The 21,479-nt window shown below is 42.5% G+C and overlaps 2 protein-coding genes across 3 annotated transcripts; both read left to right on the top strand.

Annotated features, from left to right (window-relative positions):
- Positions 1 to 1,396: 1,396 nt before the first annotated feature.
- Positions 1,397 to 5,731, top strand: LOC112222141 (NADH dehydrogenase [ubiquinone] 1 alpha subcomplex subunit 4-like 2). 2 transcript variants are annotated; one of them, XR_002949113.2, is made up of 5 exons: positions 1,397 to 1,625; positions 2,761 to 2,846; positions 3,174 to 3,234; positions 3,446 to 3,573; positions 5,494 to 5,731. XR_002949113.2 is itself a non-coding variant. In XM_024384777.1 (4 exons), exons 1-4 carry the CDS (start codon positions 1,584 to 1,586, stop codon positions 3,500 to 3,502), a joined length of 246 nt encoding a protein of 81 aa, XP_024240545.1. In that variant the 5' UTR covers positions 1,397 to 1,583; the 3' UTR covers positions 3,503 to 3,842. The 2 variants fall into 2 exon arrangements, 1 of the variants encoding a protein (XP_024240545.1); XM_024384777.1 differs by lacking the exon at positions 5,494 to 5,731 and having other exon boundaries at positions 3,446 to 3,842.
- A 3,963-nt stretch (positions 5,732 to 9,694) lies between these two features.
- Positions 9,695 to 12,415, top strand: LOC112221448 (B-cell receptor CD22-like). The gene has a single exon (XM_024383593.2). It carries the CDS (start codon positions 10,187 to 10,189, stop codon positions 11,462 to 11,464), a length of 1,278 nt encoding a protein of 425 aa, XP_024239361.1. The 5' UTR covers positions 9,695 to 10,186; the 3' UTR covers positions 11,465 to 12,415.
- Positions 12,416 to 21,479: the final 9,064 nt, after the last annotated feature.

Below are 21,479 nucleotides of genomic sequence, written 5' to 3'. Positions count from 1 at the left end.
TGTTCTGTTATAATCTCCACCCGGTACAGCCAGAAGAGGACTGGCCACCCCTCATAGCCTGGTTCCTCTCTAGGTTTCTTCCTAGGTTTTGGCCTTTCTAGGGAGTTTTTCCTACCCACCGTGCTTCTACACCTGTATTGCTTGCTGTCTGGGGTTTTAGGCTGGGTTTCTGTACAGCACTTTGAGATATCAGCTGATGTACGAAGGGCTATATAAATCAATTTGATTTGAATTTGATTTGATCGAGGAACCTCCTTAGTTGGCGGGGGTTCTTGCAGGAACCTAATTACCCAACTGAAACATGTGTCTGTAGGTATACAGAGGAGGAGGCATACAAAGGTATGTCAATTGGTATTGGTACGTTATGCAGATCACATATACCATCCTCCTCCCTTACCTCTTCAATGAATAGCCCATAGGCCTTTACATTATGGACAAGGTATGTGAATGGAAACCATTATCAAAACAGTTTTTTATATTCACATTTACCACAAAAACCAAGGTATGATTACTGTTGTGTGCATGTTTTGTTAATCGTCTGGATAATTACTATTTTTTTGGATTCCCTACACCTCCGATGACTATAACAGGAAACCTGTTCGATCACCATGCACTGCAAAATCATTCTGGCTATGGATACGGAGAACATCAACACATTAACATCAACAGGCCAGAGGATATACCCATTGGATTTGGGACTCTGCTGGGAGTTGACCTCATATTTTTAATTTTTTAAATTCTGCTTTGCCACTAAAATCATAATAAACACTGACAACTAAAATATTGTGTTATTGTTCTTATTGTAATGTGTATTATTAATAATAATAAAAGGGGAGGGGGGTAGCTCAAAAATGAACCCCAAAAAGTTATTCATAGGGTCCTTTGAGGATCCATTAAAATTAGATATTTGAAGAACCCTTTTAAAGGGTTCTTCGAAGAACTTATAGGGGTTCCCCCACAGTTTCAACTTGATGAATTTGAGCTCCTGAGTGGCGCAGCGGTCTAAGACACTGCATTTTGGTGCAAGAGGTGCCACTACAGTCCCTGGAATCCAGGCTGTATCACATCCGGCCGCGATTGGGAGTCCCATAGGGTGGTGCACAATTGGCCCGGGGTAGGCCGTCATTATAAATAAGAATTTGTTCTTTACTGACTTGCCTAGTAAATACATGTTTAAAAACAGGATACTCCAGTGACCTTTTCTTTTTAGAGTGTATATATCTTGTAAAATAACAATTTTAAATTGTATTATTTGAATGTAGAACAGGAATTGCATCATTCAAGTCACGAGTGTGTCACGAAGCTAATGGATTTATTGCCCTCCGAGTTACGTCGGCAACACGTGACAACGGACCTCGGAGCGAGTTCGTAGCGTTAATTTATAAATTCAGTGGTTGTTAGTGGCGAGGGGCTGGTTTGGGATTCACCGCTAATCTCGGATAGTCTCAAACAAGCTTTTGGGTGTCTGCATAACGCGTCCGCAAAAACGAAATACAATACAAATTACTGTTGTTAAAATTAATATAATAATCTTGAAATTAATATCATATAATAATAAAAAAGTTTAGAGACTGTAAGCAAATATGTTTAAAATAGCGATAGAACACGTAAAGAAGCATCCAGGGGTAAGTACTTATTTTTGTTTTATGGTTTATTACCTCAAGGGAGTTAGTAGTCTATAATATTTCATGAAAGTTTCATAATTTCTGTTGTCGGTGCTACCAGTTGTTGCTCAATGGAATCAAGACATGATCAAAGTAAAACATACATTGTTTCCTATAGTGTCATCAGGGTAATTGAAATTCAACAAAAGTTCCAACCCTGAACAGGCTTCACTAATGAATTGTGACACATCATTTTTTGGGGGGGTTGAAAATGTGTTTTTGTCTGGTGTTGAAGTTGTTGGTGAATGGTTTGTTAAAAGAGGAGGGGCACAGAAAACAGGCTATTCGTTTTTCTGTTTAATGACAGTGTTATTTAAAAAATGACTGGCGATATGACCGAAGTAGTTAGAAAGCTATTACCATCTCATACATTAGCTCAGATGTCCTCAACAGCAGATAGTCAAGAATTTACATCAGATTTTCGTCTAAATGGGAGCTACGAAACAAACTTGACAACCCAAGGGATGCCAGTTAGCCTAACAGCCCTGTGTAGTAGGATCAGCACTTGGACAGCGCCACAGCGTTCCCTACCAGAGTCACGTCTGAGTAAACTACTTACTAACTAGGTCTGCATTTATTTGACTACATTCACATAGGCTTATTAAAGCTTTACCAACGTTTTGAGAGAGCAACAGACACGGTCTTTGTTAATGAAATAGTACAACTAAGTGATCAAGGTTTGAAACCGGGCAAACTCACCTGATTCAACCTGGATGAGTGGAATCAGGGGAGTTTGTCCGGGGCTTCAACAAAAACTTGTGCTGTTTTGGGTACTCGAGGACTGGAGTTATGAAACACTGGTATATAGTATGAAAGAGGAAGTTACACATGAGGAGTCTCTCTGAAAAGTACACACACAGGCATGAACATATTCATGCACACACACACAGACACACAACGGGATCATCATATGTCATGTGATCTAAAGAATGACAGAGCAAAGTCTATAATGGATCCCTCCCTGTGTAATCAGCTTGATTAGCTGGTCACTGGAACACTGTATTGACAAAGGTTATGTAGAAATGTTCACATTTCTATGCCTCAGAGTGAATGCAATGGTCATGCTATCTTCCTCTTTCTTCTTACTCTCTCATAGCTCATGCCCCAGTTATTCTTCATCTTGTTGGGAATGGGAGGAGCCTCCTTGTATTTGGTCCGTCTTGCAAAGGGGCCCCATGTCACGTAAGACTCTTTACCATTTTCCTTATTGTCCATTTTGTTTTTAAATTATTATGGTTTAATCAATTTCTTAATACTATCCAATTAAAACATATAGTAGTGGATGCCAATTCCCTTTAACATCATAAGGCACAAGAGGTAATCCCACCTCTTGTGCCGTTCTGGGGCATCAATTCCCATATCACTACTAACGGGCTATGCTGCCGCAAGTTTTTGGAAACTAGACCTGGCCCATGAATAGGTCCTCGTAGGCAGACTAACACAGTTCCCTCTAATCCCATTTGTGTTTGTCCTACTTCGGCCTGCTTTGACTGCTGTGTCACTGTACAGCTGGAACAAGAAGAACAACCCTGAGCCCTGGAATCAGCTTGACCCTACCTACCAGTACAAGGTACAGTACTGCCAACACTGTCAGCAATAAACACACTTTAGCTCCACAAAGTGTATGTTTACTGCATCTTATTCCATTCTTGTTTGACTTGACAACAATGTAATAGTAATGTAGCCTATCAATAGTATGAGTTAAGCCAATCACATATTTTGCATCAATATAAGTAGCCAAGAGAATTATGTAAATCCTGCCATATTGTCTTCTTCCCCAGTTTGTGGCCATCGATACTGACTACAAGAACCTGAAGAAGGAGGGACCTCAATTCTGAGTATCTTCCCTCTATCCTAACGGCACCAAGTCCAGCCCGAAGAACGTCACTGAAGAATTCAAATCTGTGAAGTATTCTTCTCTCAATGCTTCTATACGAATATTTGGAGATTGATCCATAATGTTGATGATCAAATCTAAATGTGTCTGTTTGTTTTATCATAAACACTTCATTGTTAGTTTGGCAGTCACTAAATCTAACAACGAAGGTGCTCGTTATGATAACAGGCAAGAGTGTGCATAGATTTCTTCACAAAATGAAAGAAATTATTAAGCTCAATTTCTGAATGGAAATGTTGTCCAAATAAAATGTCTCTAGAATTTAGAGAGTGAATTTCTAATCATGTGTACATTCATAGTGGAAGATAAGCTGAAAACATAACTCTAGCTGAACATAGGCCATCAGTCAGTAACACAGTGTCAGCTGCTGTTTTGGGTATATGGTGTTTCTTTCTTCTCACATACAACGGAGCACTGTACTGTACACATATCCAGCTGTGAGATTAGAGAGTGCAGTGCCTTTCATCTCCACAACAACAGACACTGCTAGCCAAAAAACAGACACCCTTCGTCACCTTGACATATGACAGCGTACAGGGCAACACGTACCCACTTGTACTGTTCCACACGCAGGCACTCTTTCCATCACCCTCACTCAGACGATCCAGAGGCATACATACAACGGGTTAATGTCCACATATAAAACACTTTGATCTGTTTTGGATGGAAAACCACAAAATAGGCAGGCTGATGACCCTTGTAGCAAAGAACACAAGGGAACAAATTAGTTCCCATAGGACGGTTAAAAGCCACAAAACAGGGGGAACCACAAAGTAAACAAACACACACAACCAAACAGAGGAGAGTGCGTCAGAGTTGTCAGGTCGTGAGAAACTAGCGGAGAGATGGAGCTGAGTGCAGGATGAGCAGATGTTTGTTTTTTCTGTCAGCAGAGTTGAAAGTTTCTCTGACCTTTATGACAGCTGGACTGTGGCCTGTTACTGTGGAAGCACAATCCTCTGGCACAAGCATAGAGAGAAGACACACACACACACACACACAGTATGGATGTTCTGTATGTGCAGTTGTGCACCAAAACATGCAAACACAAACAGGCAAACACACTTATACATATCACGTATGTTAAATGACCATCCAACATGATTGACACATAACAGGCATGACTGAGAATTAGAAAACGCTTCCACTCAGGCTTATATTCTGCCCTGTGGGACATTTAACAGCACTGGGATAAAGCATTGCAGTAAGAAGTAATAGGGAGCTGAAAAGGCTCTATTTCCCTGATGAATAATGGAGGAATCTGGGAAAGTGAGAAAGAGATAGTATTGAAAAACAGACAACATTTAGCCGTTCAATTTGTCATACTCTCACAACCACCAGAAGATTCCACAAACAAAGTGGTTGACACGTTTAGGTTAACAAACTAATATTCACTTTGTGTTCATGTGTGTGGGGATCTCTAACAGGGACTCTAAGAGATCCTCTGTTTGCTCCAAGACTAGCAACCCCTTGTCCGTTACTACTCTACTAGTCTACAGCGAGAGGAAACGCTCAGAGGAAATGCTGCTCTGTTTAGGAAATCTCAGAGCCCCCTCTCTTCCTCTCTTCTAAACAAGACATATACACATGCTCAATTCGCACAGAGAGAAATGTGAAGGAGAAAACATCTCTATGTCAATTCTCTACACATCAGGTGAAAAGGAGTATAACAAGAATTGCACTATTTACAACGTAGTATCACAGTAACTTGATACAATTAAATATTGAACAAAATTGGAATACAAAAATCTCCTTATGAACCATATAGCAGCTATCAATGTCTGGCAGAATTAGAACAAAGGTTCTTCTCCTGGAAAGACTAACAGATTAGATGATTGTACTTTTGTTCATCTACACAACTACTGCACTATCTGGCTGAAGGATGGGATCATAACCTGGGCCTAAAGTCCAGTCTCCCTGTGTCTCTCTCAGTGAAGCCAGGCATGGGGAACAGCCGTGTGAACTCCTCCACCCTCTGGCACAGGTCAGTGATACAGGCCACTGTCCCTGGATCCTGCAGCAAGAAGGACTTAAAGACCTGGAAGCTTCCTGTGGAGGATAGGGATATACCATGGTTAACTTATAGAGTGGTCAAGTCTTTATACTATATATTACTGTCATTCTCTGTCATGGTCCTCCAAACTGTTTTGGTTTCACAAGCTTTTCCCTTTATCTCCCATTCTGGACTTGCTCTAAGCTGAACCCATAATAAAGTGAACTGAAGTGTTATAGTTTGGTCCAAGTTTGCAATGGGATAATAAGCTATGTCTGGCCAGTCCACATGGCCTGTGTCAGCTATGTGCATGTATCCCTTCTTACTGGTCTTCTTCTTCACATCCTGGTCAATATGGATCCCCTTATCATAAACTCCACCACCTTCTCAAAGTCAGATTCCTTGAACTGCCTCGATGTCAAGACAGGGACTCCTACAGATGTAGGATATTCATTTGATCACGAGAACTTTCCTGCAATGCAGGACATTTAAAACTTGTAGTATATTCAACGTTTAAAAAGGCTTCTGAAGTTTGTAATTTCCACTTTGAAATTTCAGACTTGATTTCCCCTTATGAAAAATGTACCAATCCCTACAAAAAATATTGCTTAATTATAATCCACTTAAAAATTCACATTTCCTGTTGCTGCACGATTCTTTTCCTGCTGTAGAAAACTGACTCAAATGAAGATACTACATCTGTACAGCAATCAATAAATTAGATCTTGACAGAAAACAATTCAGGAGTGAGGTTATAAGTTGTTTAGTCCCTTTAGTAAATGAACACCACTAAACTAACACATGCCACAGTACAGTAAGTTCTTCTCATGTAATGCCGTACCTAGCCCGAGTCCTCCTGGGGTGAGAGCACTCTTGTCATCTAGGCAGGTGTTCTTTTTTGCCGGTTATGAACACAAGATCCAGTACCCACTCCGCCCGGGCACCGTCCATACACTGGGGTCAAAGGTCAACCAAGTGGTTGTCCTTACACCCTGGAGGAGCAGATTAGAGAGACAAGCAATATGGACCTCTTTGACCTATAATGATCAAAACGGACATTTATTAACTATGTTCGTCATAATGAAAATGTGTAGACTATATTTAATAGTAATCAAAATGTTTTAAAAATAAATTGTCTTCTGGTTGGTGGATTAAAAACTAAAACAAGAAGCTTCCGCGCTCAGGTCTGTTCAACGCTGGTTCGACCAATCTGATTCCACCCTTCAAGACTGCTTCGATCACGTAGATTGGGATATGTTCCGCATTGCGTCCAACAACAACATTGACGAATCTGCTGATTCGGTGAGCGAGTTCATTAGAAAGTGCATCGGCGATGTTATACCCACAGCAACGATTAAAACATTCCCAAACCAGAAACCGTGGATTGATGGCATTCGCGCGAAACTGTAAGCGCAAACCACTGCTTATAACCAGGGCAAGGTGACCGAATACAAAGACTGTAGCTATTCCCTCCGCAAGGCAATCAAACAAGCTAAGTGTCAGTATAGAGACAAAGCAGAGTCGCAATTCAACGGCTCAGACACAAGAGGTATGTGGCAGGGTCTACAGTCAATCACGGATTACAAAAAGAAAACCAGCCACGTCGAAGACCAGGATGTCTTGCTCCCAGACAGACTAAATAACTTTTTTGCCCGCTTTGAGGACAATACAGTGCCACTGACACGGCCCGCTACCAAAACCTACAGGCTCTCCTTCACTGCAGCCGACGTGAGTAAAACATTTAAACATGATAACCCTCGCAAGGCTGCCGTCCCAGACGGCACCCCCAGCCGCGTCCTCAGAGCATGCGCAGACCAGCTGGCTGGTGTGTTTACGGACATATTCAATCAATCCTTATCCCAGTCTGCTGTTCCCACATGCTTCAAGAGGGCCACCATTGTTCCTGTTCCCAAAAAAGCTAAGGTAACTGAGAAAACGACTACTGCCCCGTAGCACTCACTTCCGTCATCATGAAGTGCTTTGAGAGACTAGTCAAGGACCATATCACCTCCCCCCTACCTGACACCCTAGACCCACTCCAATTTGCTTACCGCTCCAATAGGTCCACAGACGACGCAATCGCAATCACACTGCACACTGCCCTAACCCATCTGGACAAGAGGAATACCTATGTGAGAATGCTGTTAATCGACTACAGCTCAGCATTTAACACCATAGTACCCTCTAAACTCGTCATCAAGCTCGAGACCCTGGGTCTCGACCCTGTCCTGTGCAACTGGGTACTGGACTTCCTGACGGGCCGCCCCCAGGTGGTGAGGGTAGGTAACAACATCTCTACCCCGCTGATCCCCAACACTGGGGCCCCACAAGGGTGTGTTCTGAGCCCTCTCCTGTACTCCCTGTTCACCCACGACTACGTGGCCATGCACACCTCCAACTCAATCATCAAGGTTGCAGACGAAACTACAGTGGTAGGCTTGATTACCAACAACGACGAGACGGCCTACAGGGAGGAGGTGAGGGCCCTTGGAGTGTGGTGTCAGGAAAATAACCTCACACTCAACGTCAACAAAACAAAGGAGATGATTGTGGACTTCAGGAAACAGTAGAGGGAGCACCCCCCTATCCACATCGACGGGAGGGTAGTAAGTTTTAAGTTCCTCAGCGTACACATCACGGACAAACTGAATTGGTCCACCCACACAGACAGCGTTGTGAAGAAGGCACAGCAGCGCCTCTTCAACCTCAGGAGGCTGAAGAAATTCGGCTTGTCACCAAAAGCACTCACAAACTTCTACAGATGCACAATCGAGAGCATCCTGTCGGGCTGTATCGCCGCCTGGTACGGCAAGTGCTCCGCCCACAACCGCAAGGCTCTCCAGAGGGTAGTAAGGTCTGCACAATGCATCACCGGGGGCAAACTACCTGCCCCCCAGGACACCTACACAACCCGATGTCACAGGAAGGCCATAAAGATCATCAAGGACAACAACCACCCGAGCCACTGCCTGTTCAACCCGCTATCATCCAGAAGGCGAGGTCAGTACAGGTGCATCAAAGCAGGGACCGAGAGACTGAAAAACAGCTTCTATCTCAAGGCCATCAGACTGTTAAACAGCCACCACTAACATTGAGTGGCTGCTGCCAACACACTGACTCAACTCCAGCCACTTTAATAATGGGAATTTATGGGAATTTATGTAAAAATGTACCACTAGCCACTTTAAACAATGCCACTTAATATAATGTTTACATACCCTACATTATTCATCTCATATGTATATGTATATACTGTACTCTATATCATCTACTGCATCTTGCCATCTTTATGTAATACATGTATCACTAGCCACTTTAAACTATGCCACTTTATGTTTACATACCCTACATTACTCATCTCATATGTATATACTGTACTCTATACCATCTACTGCATCTTGCCTATGCCGTTCTGTACCATCACTCATTCATACATCTTTATGTACATATTCTTTATCCCTTTACACTTGTGTGTATAAGATAGTAGTTGTGGAATGGTTAGGTTAGTTTACTCGTTGCATTGTCGGAACTAGATGCACAAGCATTTCTCTACACTCACATTAACATCTGCTAACCATGTGTATGTGACAAATAACATTTGATTTGATTTGAAAACAAGAAATGCATCAAAGTTGAGTCAGTTTTGCATCGTCGTTTAGTCTATTTTTTTTCTTGGTAATTAATATAACCACAGACCCCACGCCTGCTCTTCCGTTTCATTCCATGCACTGCCAGAGAGCTCTACATTCACCAGACCTCTCCACCTCTGTAAGTATGATTGAATATATCTTCAAATATATTTTTCTCCCAATGATCTCGTCGTGCGTTTTGAACCATATTCTTCTGGACACAGTCATGCTATTTGATGTGATACATTCTTTCACTTAAAGTTTTCTGTTAGTATGTTTTGGTATCTGATTGTAAGACATACATCTGGACTGTTGTTTAATTCATTTAGTTTAGTTTATTTCTTAACATTTCTTAAAATGTCAAGAACATTTAAAAAATATATATATGATTCAGTAAAATGTGTATGTTGCCGTCCAACGTATTTGGCTTCTGTGAGAAAAAAAACAGGTTTAGAGCAAATATTGTGTATTACAGTGCTTATTATATGTTCAACAAGATATTATTTACACCACCATTTAGGCATTGAACAGCTAGCTATAAAGAGTGTTTTTTAAACTATTTCAATGTTTTTGATACCTCAGGGAGGGAAATGCAGCAATGGCCCTGAGAGCAGCAGGAAGTGTGTTTGGGGTTTTCCTGTTATCTGTGGCAGGCACAGATTTTTATCAATACTCATTCACTTTTCAAAAGTATAATTTTCGGGTTTCACTTTTGAGAAACATGTAAAATGTCATAAAAGATGATCAGGACAAGAAGTGTTTGAAGGTTGTTCTGGTGTATATGGTAAATGTTCATGCTCATTTTGATAGTTTTCCTATGTTTGTTTCTCAGGAGTACTGGGAGAGTATGGCTGGGATGTGACTTTCACCAGAACGAGAATATGTGCGTTGAAGGGATTATCAGTAGAAGTTTCCTGCACTTACAGATATCCCAGTGGGCATGAGATCATAGAAACAGAATGGTATAAATGGTGGAACGTCAGTGGGGTATACTTATAACATCATGGAACAACAAGCGTTTGCAGGTCGTGTTGAGTACCTTGGGAATAATCACAATGACTGCACTCTGAAAATCACAGACCTGAGAGAGAATGACACAGCGGAGTATTGCTTCGGATTTAAAACCAACATACACGGCTGGATATATCAGAAAGATGTATTCATTTCCGTGACAGACCTGAAGGTGACTACCTATGTGACAAAGGGGTCATGGGTGATACTGAATTGCAGCACCACCTGTACTCTGAGTGACAACCCCAATCCTGACTACATCTGGTACAAAAATGGAAAGCCTCAACATGAATGTGTGTCACAAAATTACAGTGTCTTGAGTTCTGATGAAGACAGTTACTCCTGTGCTGTAAAAGGTTACGAGGACCACCGCTCTCCTGCAGTGTGTGCCGTGGGCCAGAACTGTTGGAGAGTGATTTACGCCAAAAGGAGTATCTGTGCCTTGAAGGGGTCATCAGTGGACATATCCTGCACTTACACATATCCCCATGGTCATATACCCAAAGACACATTCTGGTTTACTCAAGGAAAGTCTACAAAGGAGCCTACAGATCTGAAGAAGGACCCAAACTATTTGAATCGTCTGGAGTACCATGGAAATGAGGACAGCGATTGCACCCTGAGAATCAAAGACCTTAAAGACAGTGACTCAGCTGAGTACAAATTCAGATTAGTAACTGCAGAAGGGAAATATGTCAGTTCACCCGGTGTATACCTGACTGTCACATATGTCCTGTTGGAGATGAACCCTATGTCTGTCTCTGAGAGGGAAATGGCCAAACTGACATGTACAGCCAACTGTAGACTGGGTGACAACACAGCCTTCATTTGGTATAAGAACAGACAGGCTATACCAAACAGCCACAACTACTGCAACAGCCTGCACCTGTGCCAAGTCAGCAGTGAGGATGCAGGCAGCTACTCCTGTGCTGTAGAAGGCCATGATAATCTCCACTCTCCTGAAGTGACTCTAACTGTCAGATACAAACCAAAGAGCATCTCAGTGTCAATCGGTCCCTCTGGTGAAATAGTGGAGGGCAGTTCAGTTATTCTGACCTGCAGCAGTGATGCCAACCCACCAGTTCAGAAATACACCTGGTACAAGAGGAACATTAACACATCAAAAGAATCCGGTCAGATCTATCGCATCATCAACATCAGATCGGAGGACAGTGGAGAATATTATTGTGAGGCACAGAATGAAATGGGAGCTAAGAACTCCACAGTTAGATTGATCATAGTATCAGGAAAGAAACTAGTATTAACATAGCTGTAGGAATCACAGTGGTTGCTCTGGTTCTCATTCTCCTATTTAGCTTTCTGTGGTTCAGGAAGTGGGCTCCCAAATCAACTGACACACGGGACACAGCAGAGGATGGACAGGGAGACTCTAGTCACCTGTATGACAACATCTCAGGCATGGCCATGACCCCTCCTGCAGTACAGACAGTAGACACAGACAAGGATGGACAGGGAGGCTCTAGTCACCTGTACGAAACCATCCTGAGGACAGCCCCAACTGCAGCACAGAATGCGGACACAGATGAGGACGTCAGGATCTATGCCAATGTCCACCTCTCTCACTCCAGAAACCATGAAGAACCTCTTTACTCCACTGTCCAACTGCCTAACCCGGAGAAACAGGACAAAGTCCAGTATGTTGTATTGAAATTCAATCGCCTAGGTGTTGCCCCCCATCCTGCAGCACACGCAGCTGAAGATCCATCTGCAACCTATAGCACAGTCAACAAACCCAGAACCTGAACACAAGAAGGTACATTCTTATCCTCTTATCCAGTTTCCCAGGCTTCCTACTGGGTCGCTGTAATCCTACTGAGCTGAATTTAAAAACATTGTCTTGTTTATTTGGAGGGTCACACAATATTTTGATGTATAAAGTATAGATTAGAAAGAGCCTGCTGTGACCATATGGCTGTACAAGACAATACAGCAACAATTCTAGTGTAGTGTAAGATGTGACTCATGATAGGTATGGTGATATTGTTAAGCATTAAAAGCTTTTGAAAAATGCATCTCAGTGAGACTGTACACTGAGTGTACAAAACATTAGGAACATCTGCTCTTTAAACGACAGACTGACCAGAATCCAGATGAAAGCTTTGATCTCTTATTGATATCACCTGTGTAACGCTTCAATCAGTGTAGATGAAGGGGAGGAGAGGTTAAAGAGGGATTTTTAAGACTTGAGACAATTTAGATATGGATTGTGTGTGTGTTCCATTCAGAGGGTGATGTGCAAGACAAAAAATGCAAGTGCCTTTGAACAGGTAATGGTAATGGGTGCCACGCGCACCGCTTTGACTGTGTCAAGAACTGCAACGCTGCTGGGTTTTTCAGACTCAATAGTTTTCCGTGTGTCCACCACTCAATGGACACCCAGCCAACTTGACAAAACTGTGGGAAGCATTGGAGTCAACATGGGCCAGCATCCCTGTGGAATGCTTTTGACACCTTGTAGAGTCCATGCCGCAATGAATTGAGGCTGTTCTGAGGGATGTAACTCGATATTAGGAAGGTGTTCCTAATGTTTTGTGCACTCAGTATATAATAGACATGTAACCTCAGAGCTTACGTGTTTGTGAAGGGTCTGACAAAATGTTTGAAGGGAACAAATGGTTTCTTATATTGTCTAAATTGTGTTTCTTTACTAAATGTAATAAAAATCATCAAAAACGTGTGGTAGTACCCAGCAAACAGGGGACCATGACAATTTCCTGACGCTGTGGACAACCTAGACAACGTTTTGTTCACAGGGTATTAGAAGTATTGCACAAATTGAGAAGGGACAGCTGAAATGGGACTTGAACCAGCAACCCTGCATTTACACAACAAGGGCACTTTCTGTGATATAAAGATCCAGACTGCTTGGCAGGTGCTGTAATATTCTTACATACAGGGAGGCTCCATCTCTTTTAGTACTACAGATAGTAGATGTTCTAGTAGCTGTAGTGATAGTATTAGTAGTGGAAAAGTAACTGACAGTGAGAATAGTACTGCTATCAATGAACGCGGTTACACGCACACAATAATATGAGTATTGTGGATAGTCTGATTAATATAATAGTTTGTTCAAAACATTTACATGATTTGCAAGAAGAACGATTTCCTTAACACTTCTGGACCCTTTATAAAACACTAGCCTGGTCGTTTGTCAGTACCCCAGACAGTTTTTTTAGGTCCATTGCTTGAGTATTTAGATGTAGGTATTAACCGCGCCTTCCCCATAGAAACCCCCTGCAACGTTAAAGTCCATCGTAAATACCTCCCAAACACACTGCTCTGGCCTCCCATGACCACAAGAGTCCTCGTAATGACTTTCTCTGTACAATTTTCAGGTAACTTGTTTCAGTAGGCACATTTTTACCAATGCATTTTGTTATTTTCATATTGAAATCCAGGAAGTATAAGAATGTGCGTCGCGATTTGGGACTTCAGAGGCGGTCGTGGTTGAAGGTTGTAAACACTTTTCACTCCCTCTCAGTATTTGCTGCCCTCGTCAAAATGAAATAGAGTAAAGAATGTCAGATCAAGAACGAAGAGGAAATTGGAGCCCTGCCTTTTTTTTCAGAATGGGACTGTTGTGCCATATCGGTTTGAGCCGGAGTTTACTAAGACTGAGTTGTTCCATTTGCGGGCTGACAGGGAGAAAAGAGCTAGAGAGACGAGAACGGCCAGATGTCGAGGAAACACAGGCTCTTCCCAGAACGCGCTGTGACTGGTGGTGCAGTTACAGGACATGGCAAGCTCTACCGACAGACAGTGAATGTCTCAGCTTTCTTCAGAATCCCCAGGATCAACTGGAAACGATGTGCCACACCTGATGGTCCAAATGGGAAGCTTTTCGTCCTCTATGGTATAATGGCGTTCGCAACAATTAGATGCGCATTCCACCACCTACTGTGCGGGTGGATAATAAGGATCCCGTTTGGGTAAAAATAAATAACATATCATACAAACTACCAAAAAGGAAATTAACTAAACATATTCAATCTGCTGTAAGAACCTAATTGTAATCAGGTCTCAAAACAGGCTCAGAAGCCTCCTGTGAGTGCAGAACATTTCCTAGATACACTAGGCCTTGTAGTGCTTCTGCCGTGAAGTCTTGGGAGCCCAAAACATTTCTCAGCTGCAGATATGATAGCCAGCTTCTTGGACTTCTTAGACATTCGGAAAGTATTCAGACCCCTTGACTTTTTCCACAGTTACAGCCTTATTCTAAAATAGATCAAATTGTATTTTTTCCTCATCAATCTACACACATACCCCATAATGATGAAGCAAAAACAGGTTTTTAGACATTTTTGCAAATGTATTAAATGTTTTTAACTGAAATATCACATTTACATAAGTATTCAGACCCTTTACTCAGTACTTTGTTGAAGAACCTTTGGCAGCGTTTACAGCGAGGGTGGACAATTCCAGTCCTCGAGGGCCTGATTGGTGTCACAGTTTTGCCCCAGCTCCAGCTAACACACCTGACTCCAATAATCAACTAATCATGATTTTCAGTTTAGAATGCAATTGGATTAATCAGCTGTGTTTGCTAGGGATGGAGAAAAAGTGTGACACCAATCAGGCCCTCAAGGGCTGGAGTTGCCCACCCCTGGTTTACAGCCTTGAGTCTTCTTGGGTATGACGCTACAAGCTTGGTAGACCTGTATTTGGGGAGTTTCTCCCATTCTTCTATGCAGACCTTCTCAAGCTCTGTCAGGTTGGATGGGGAGCGTCACCGCACGCACAGCTATTGTCAGGTCTCTCCATAGATGTTCGATCGGGTTCTAGTCCGGGCTTGTCCTAGAGAGATTTACACGGTTATTAAAACGTCACACCAGGGTAAGCCTACACAAAACACAGACCGATTTTAAGTGTTTCTAAAATCACCTATGGGACATATGAATGATGGAAAAATGATTGGACCCATTTCCCTGTTTGACTGCTAGGTTTTATGGGTATTATGACTCATACTGTGGTACTCTATAGCCTATACCAACTGTATCTGAATAGCCTGCCTACACCCCCTAATGCATCTGGCTATTGCAGTCCCCTTCTAGTTTGTCTGACAATGATGACTTGCTGGCTAGGTAAACAGTGTCTAGAACGAGTGGACACGCGCCCTATTAATAGAATAGTCATGATTGCATGACATGTTATCGATGGCGTTCCACAACATAACAATGCCATCATTAGGGCTAGCTAAAGTTCGTTGCAAAGTTAGGCTGAGAAGTTTTGGTGCTACCTCCTCGAAGTCTGAGTCTTTGTATATGATCTGTTTATCTTCACACCGCTTGACAGTCTGCTGGACCCGTTGGGTTCTAAAGTTGAATGTCTTCTGTTTGGACACTCTTCTCTACCCAGTCCTTGACCTGTTTGGAATCCTCCACATGGCTTTGTGGATCTCCTGGAAGATGTGTAACAGAATAACAAAACAAAACATTTAAATGAGTCCTAATTTAGTCTCTCCTTGTATCATTATAGGAGGCACGAGTGGAAGGAACATTGAAAAGAGTGTGAAAAGGATACAAAGATAAAAGAAATTGAACGAGGATAAAATCCGTGACAGTATGGTTGATTGTCCTATCCTCATGTCTGTTCCACCACCCCTTACTTTCTTCCATTCCCTCCCAGGCAGGTACTGTATAAACAGAGAGTGATTGGTGATGTTGGCTGGAATAAAAGGGTCAGTCATGTCAATTCAGGGCAATATCTGATATTCTAAATGTTTTAATGTAAATAATGTAAAGGTTGGGCCAGTTTGTTGTCATTACAACTCATGCACCAGCTAGGGCCAGAGACATGTATGTATATATATGTCTTTGGCTGGGGCTGTGTCCAACTTATGGACCTTAACTAGGGCAAGTCATGTTATGCAATCAATAGCACTATAAAAAAGTGTGGAAAATCTACTATTTCTCATCATAACGTTATAATGAAAAACAGAATTGCAAAACAAACAAAACCGTAGGACAGGATAACATAACAATTAAAGTAGTAGCTAAGCTAAAAACACCATCTAGTTCCAGGAATGGCAAACAAATAATATATTACTTTGTGGTGACTAGCAACACGTGTTAGCAACTTAGCTAGCTAGCAACATACACTATATATACATAAGTATGTGAACACCCCTTCAAATGAGTGGATTTGGCTATTTCAGCCACACTCGTTGCTGATGGGTGTTTAAAATCAAGCAAACAGCAATGCAATCTCCATAGACAAACATTAGCTGTAGAATGCCATTACCGAAGAGCTCAATGACTTTCAAGGTGGCACAGTCATAGGATGCCACCTTTCCAACAAGTCAGTTCGTCAAATGTCTGCCCTGCAAGAACTGCTCCGGTCAACTGTAAGTGCTGTTATTGTGAAGTGGAAACGTCTAGAAGCAACAATGGCTCAGAAGGGAATTGGTAGGCCACACAAGCTCATGGGACCTCCGAGTGCTGAAGCGCGGAAAAATCATCTGGAAGCCACGTCAGCACTGTTCTTCGGTAGCTTCGTGAAATGGGTTTCCATGACCGAGCAGCTGCACACAAGCTTAAAGTCACCATGCGCAATGCTAAGCGTCTGCTGGAGTGGTGTAAAGCTCGCCGCCATTGGACCCTGGAGCAGTGGAAACGCATTCTCTGGAGTGATGAATCACGCTTCACCATCTGGAAGTCCAACGGATGAATCTGGGTTTGGCGAAAGCCAGGAGAACGCTACCTGACCCAATGCATAGTGCCAAACGTAAAGTATGGTGGAGGAGGAATAATGGTCTGGGGCTGTTTTTCATGGCTTGGGCTAGGCACCTTTGTTCCAGTAAATGGAAATCTTAATGCTACAACATACAATGACATTCTAGACAATTCTGTGCTACCAACTTTGTGGCCACAGTTTGGGGATGGCCCTTTCCTGTTTCAGCATGACAATGCCCCCGTGCACAATGCAAGGTCCATACAGAAATAGTTTGTTGATATCAGTGTGGAAGAACTTGACTGGCCTACACAGAGCCCTGACCTTTGAGCTGAATCGGAACGCTGAGTGCGAGCCAGGCCTAATCGCCCAACATCAGTGCCCGACCTCACTAACGCTCTTGTGGCTGAATGGAAGCAAGTCCTCGCAGCAATGTTTCAACATCTGGTGGAAAGTCTTCCCAGAAGAGTGGAGGCTATTATAGCAGCAAAGGAAGGACCAACTCAGTATTAATGCCCATGATTATGGAATGAGATATTTGACAAGCAGGTGTCCCCATTGCAGTCAGTGGCCATAAAGTGATCACTGGACACGGTCAACCGCAGCTGGTAAATTACTTCAGGCGTCGTATCGAAACCATAAGCAGGATTTCGGATAGCTTGCAGCCATGCCGGACACAAAGCTCCATCGCAGTCATGAAAAGAGTTGAAATATGTAGTGTATTGGTATCTGACCTAAACATTATTGCACTTCATTTTGGCCAATGTCACTCAGCTCCTCGACTATTAACGTTATTTGCCTTACTTTACTTCAGAGATTACTAATGGCTAGCTACCATCTCTTTGTTTACTTCCTTTCGTTCTGATTTCCTTTCTTGAAGACCAGTAGTATAACACACTCCTTCGTCCCGCCTCCTGTAATTATCCACTTTAGAACCACAAAGAACAGTATCTACCAGATTACAGACTTTTTATGGAATATCTTTGCGCTATCCCAAAGTAGGTCTTTGTTTTTTATTATACAACACATGTATTTGGCAATTCAATGCAGAGACACCAATCACTGTTAACGTAACAATAAATATACCGTTTTTAATGCATTTTAGGTAATTTCGGAAAGTCAGCATTTTGATGTAAAAATACAGAAATCTAATTACTCAAAACAATGGACCTAAACTGTCTGGGGTACTGACAAAGCAGCCAGGCAAGTGTTATGAAGGGCTCAGAAGTGTTTTGGGGTGAATTTCCCCTTTAAAAAGGTGAAGGTGCCCTCATTATACTAGTACTGCAAATCACAGAAATAGAACATGGAAGAATAAGTCATTCCTTCCTTCTATTGTTCATAAATCATCATGAGAACATCACTTCACCATCCTCCCACACAGAGCTGAAGGTGAAGCCTTCGTTCATTGCATCTGCACTGTTTAATATGGATTTTTGTCCTCCGGATCACAGCAGGACATGCTGGAGTGGTGTTGTTGGACAAAAGCATGTTTTCTCTCAATTGTGATGATGGTGCATTTGTCAGGTGGTCAAATATGATAATTGTATTTGGTTAAAAGCCTGTGGTGTTCCCCACTTGACTGGAAAATAGAATGAATGCCCTCTCTTTTATACGTTAGATTTTTTGATTGTGTCATATTAAGTAGTTTAGTGAAATAAGTGTTTTGTTTTGATGCGCTGCATCATAGTCCTCTGATGTGATTATTGTCTTGTTTGCCATTGGAACGGCTCCATTGTCTATCTGTGGGGTAAAAAATGCTCCCTGTCGTCCCCTTTGGAACGGCTCCATTGTCTATCTGTGGGGTAAAAAATGCTCCCTGTCGTCCCCTTTGGAACGGCTCCATTGACTATCTGTGGGGTAAAAAATGCTCCCTGTCGTCCCCTTTGGAACGGCTCCATTGTCTATCTGTGGGGTAAAAAATGCTCCCTGTCGTCCCCTTTGGAACGGCTCCATTGTCTATCTGTGGGGTAAAAATGCTCCCTGTCGTCCCCTTTGGAACGGCTCCATTGTCTATCTGTGGGGTAAAAAATGCTCCCTGTCGTCCCCTTTGGAACGGCTCCATTGTCTATCTGTGGGGTAAAAAATGCTCCCTGTCGTCCCCTTTGGAACGGCTCCATTGTCATCTGTGGGGTAAAAAATTATCCCTGTCGTCCCCTTCGGAACGGCTCCATTGTCTATCTGTGGGGTAAAAAATGCTCCCTGTCGTCCCCTTTGGATCTGCTCCATTGTCTATCTATGGGGTAAAAAATGCTCCCTGTCGTCCCCTTTGGACCTGCTCCATTGTCCATCTGTGGGGTAAAAAATGCTCCCTGTCGTCCCCTTCGGAACGGCTCCATTGTCTATCTGTGGGGTAAAAAATGCTCCCTGCCGTCCCCTTTGGAGCTGTCTGAAAGCTTTGTACAGTAAAGGATCACTGGATGTTTATCATGCTGTAATAACCATTTATTTGACTTGTGGTTCTACAGCTGCAAAGGTCATAATACTTCCTGTTGAACAACTAGTTAACCATCGTCTTTGGTTCTGAGGTTGTTCATCGTGTATTCTGAGAAGGTATACATGTGATTGCACTTGTTCCTCTCCACCGTAGATCAGTCCTCTGGGATAATTATGAGGGCTTGTTAATGCATCTGATCATAATTTAGACACTTTATTGGGTTGGGTTCATCCAAGTCAGACTCGGTGTCTGCAAATGCCTGTAAATCCTGTGCTGAGACAGATGTATGGCTGGCTGTGCCCTCCTGCCACTCCTGTGTGGTGAGTGTATTTACAGATGGAGTTGCCCTATGATGCTGCCAGCTGTACAATAACCACAAAAGTTTACACAACCATTCAATCAATCATATCTCAGTTATTCTCCTCCTTCGACAGGTTCCAAACCTGCTGGGGCAGACTAGCACTGCTGTGTTTATCTCTATAACAAAAAAGCTGTGGAGTAATACCACCTTGTGGCATAATGGTGTACTGCACCTCTTTAATCTAGATAGCGCATACAATAAAGAGGAACTTGAAAGTCTTACACAGAACATTGTCCCTATATATACAGTGTGTTTTTGTGATATTTGACAGCAAATGCCTGCTTGTGGCATCTAGATGTTTTTTTTTTTTACAACATATCCTTGAATGAATCTTGAACAAAGCTTGATTGCATTATAAAAATGCCACAAGTAAAACCACAAATTTTACTTGTGATGAAGTATAAAAAGGACTAACACAATCAAACAGCCCAATGCCTTCAGACAGGTCTATTGTAGTAACCATTCAATAAGAGTGGTCCATCATCATCTGTGCTGCTATGAAATCCCAAAATGCACAGCACCATGATATACAGTGCATTCGGAAAGTATTCATACCCCTTGGCTTTTTCCACCTTTTGTTATGTTACAGACTTATTCTACATTTGATTAAATAAAACATTTTCCTCGTCAATCTACACACAATACCCCATCATGACAAAGAGAAAAAAGTTTTTTAGAAATGTTTTTTTTTTAAACAAATACTTTATTTACATAAGTATTCCAAACTTTTGCGATGAGACTCGAAATTGAGCTCAGGTGCATCCTGTTTCCATTGATCATCCTTGAGATGTTTCTACAACTTGATTAGTGTCCACCTGTGGTAAATTCAATTGATTGGACATGATTTAGAAAGGCACCCACCAGTCTATATAAAGTCCCACAGTTGACAGTGCACGTCAGAGCAAAAACCAAAGCCATGAGGTCAAAGGAATCGTCTGTAGAGCGCCGAGACAGGATTGTGTTGAGCTACAGATCTGGGGAAGGGTACCAACATTTGGAGAGAGTCAGAAGGAGAGGAGAGAGTCAGAAAAGGGGTTTACTATGCTGCTCAAGTAAGTGTAATATGGCCCTCTCCTTAGCACCATATTGTTTAAATTAAAACTTGTACAAGTAACTGAGTATTTATACTGCTGGTATATAATATTATTGCACTACCTTCATCCCAACCTTAACCACTACATGACCAAAAGTATATGGACACCTGCTTGTTGAACATCTCATTCCAAAATCATGGGCATTAATATGGAGTTTGTTCACCATTTTCTGCAGTAACAGCCTCCGCTCTTCTGGGAAGACTTTACACTAGATGTTGGAACATTGCTGCAGGGACTTGCTTCCATTCAGCCACGAGCATTAGTGAGGTCGGGCACGGATGTTGGATGATTAGGCCTGGCTCGCAGTCAGCGTTCTAATTCATCCCAGAAGTGTTCGATGGAGTTGATGTCAGGGCTCTGTGCAGGCCAGTCAAGGTCTCCCACACCGATCTCGACAAACCATTTCTGTATGGACCTCGCTTTGTGCACGGGGGCATTGTCATGCTGAAACAGGAAAGGGCCTTCCCCAAACTGTTGCCACAAAGTTGGAAGCACAGAATTGTCTAGAATGTCATTGTATGCTGTAGCATAAAGATTTGCCTTCACTGGAACTAAGGGACCTAGACGAAACCATGAAAAACAACCCCAGACCATTATTCCTCCTCCACCATACTTTGGCACTATGCATTCAGGCAGGTAGTGTTCTCCTGGCATTCGCCAAACCCAGATTTGTCCATCGGACTGCCAGATGGTGAAGCATGAT

Source organism: Oncorhynchus tshawytscha, linkage group LG22 (assembly GCF_018296145.1).
Source record: "Oncorhynchus tshawytscha isolate Ot180627B linkage group LG22, Otsh_v2.0, whole genome shotgun sequence".
NCBI classification, from domain to species: domain Eukaryota; kingdom Metazoa; phylum Chordata; class Actinopteri; order Salmoniformes; family Salmonidae; genus Oncorhynchus; species Oncorhynchus tshawytscha.
This window is presented reverse-complemented; position numbering and strand designations above follow the sequence as displayed.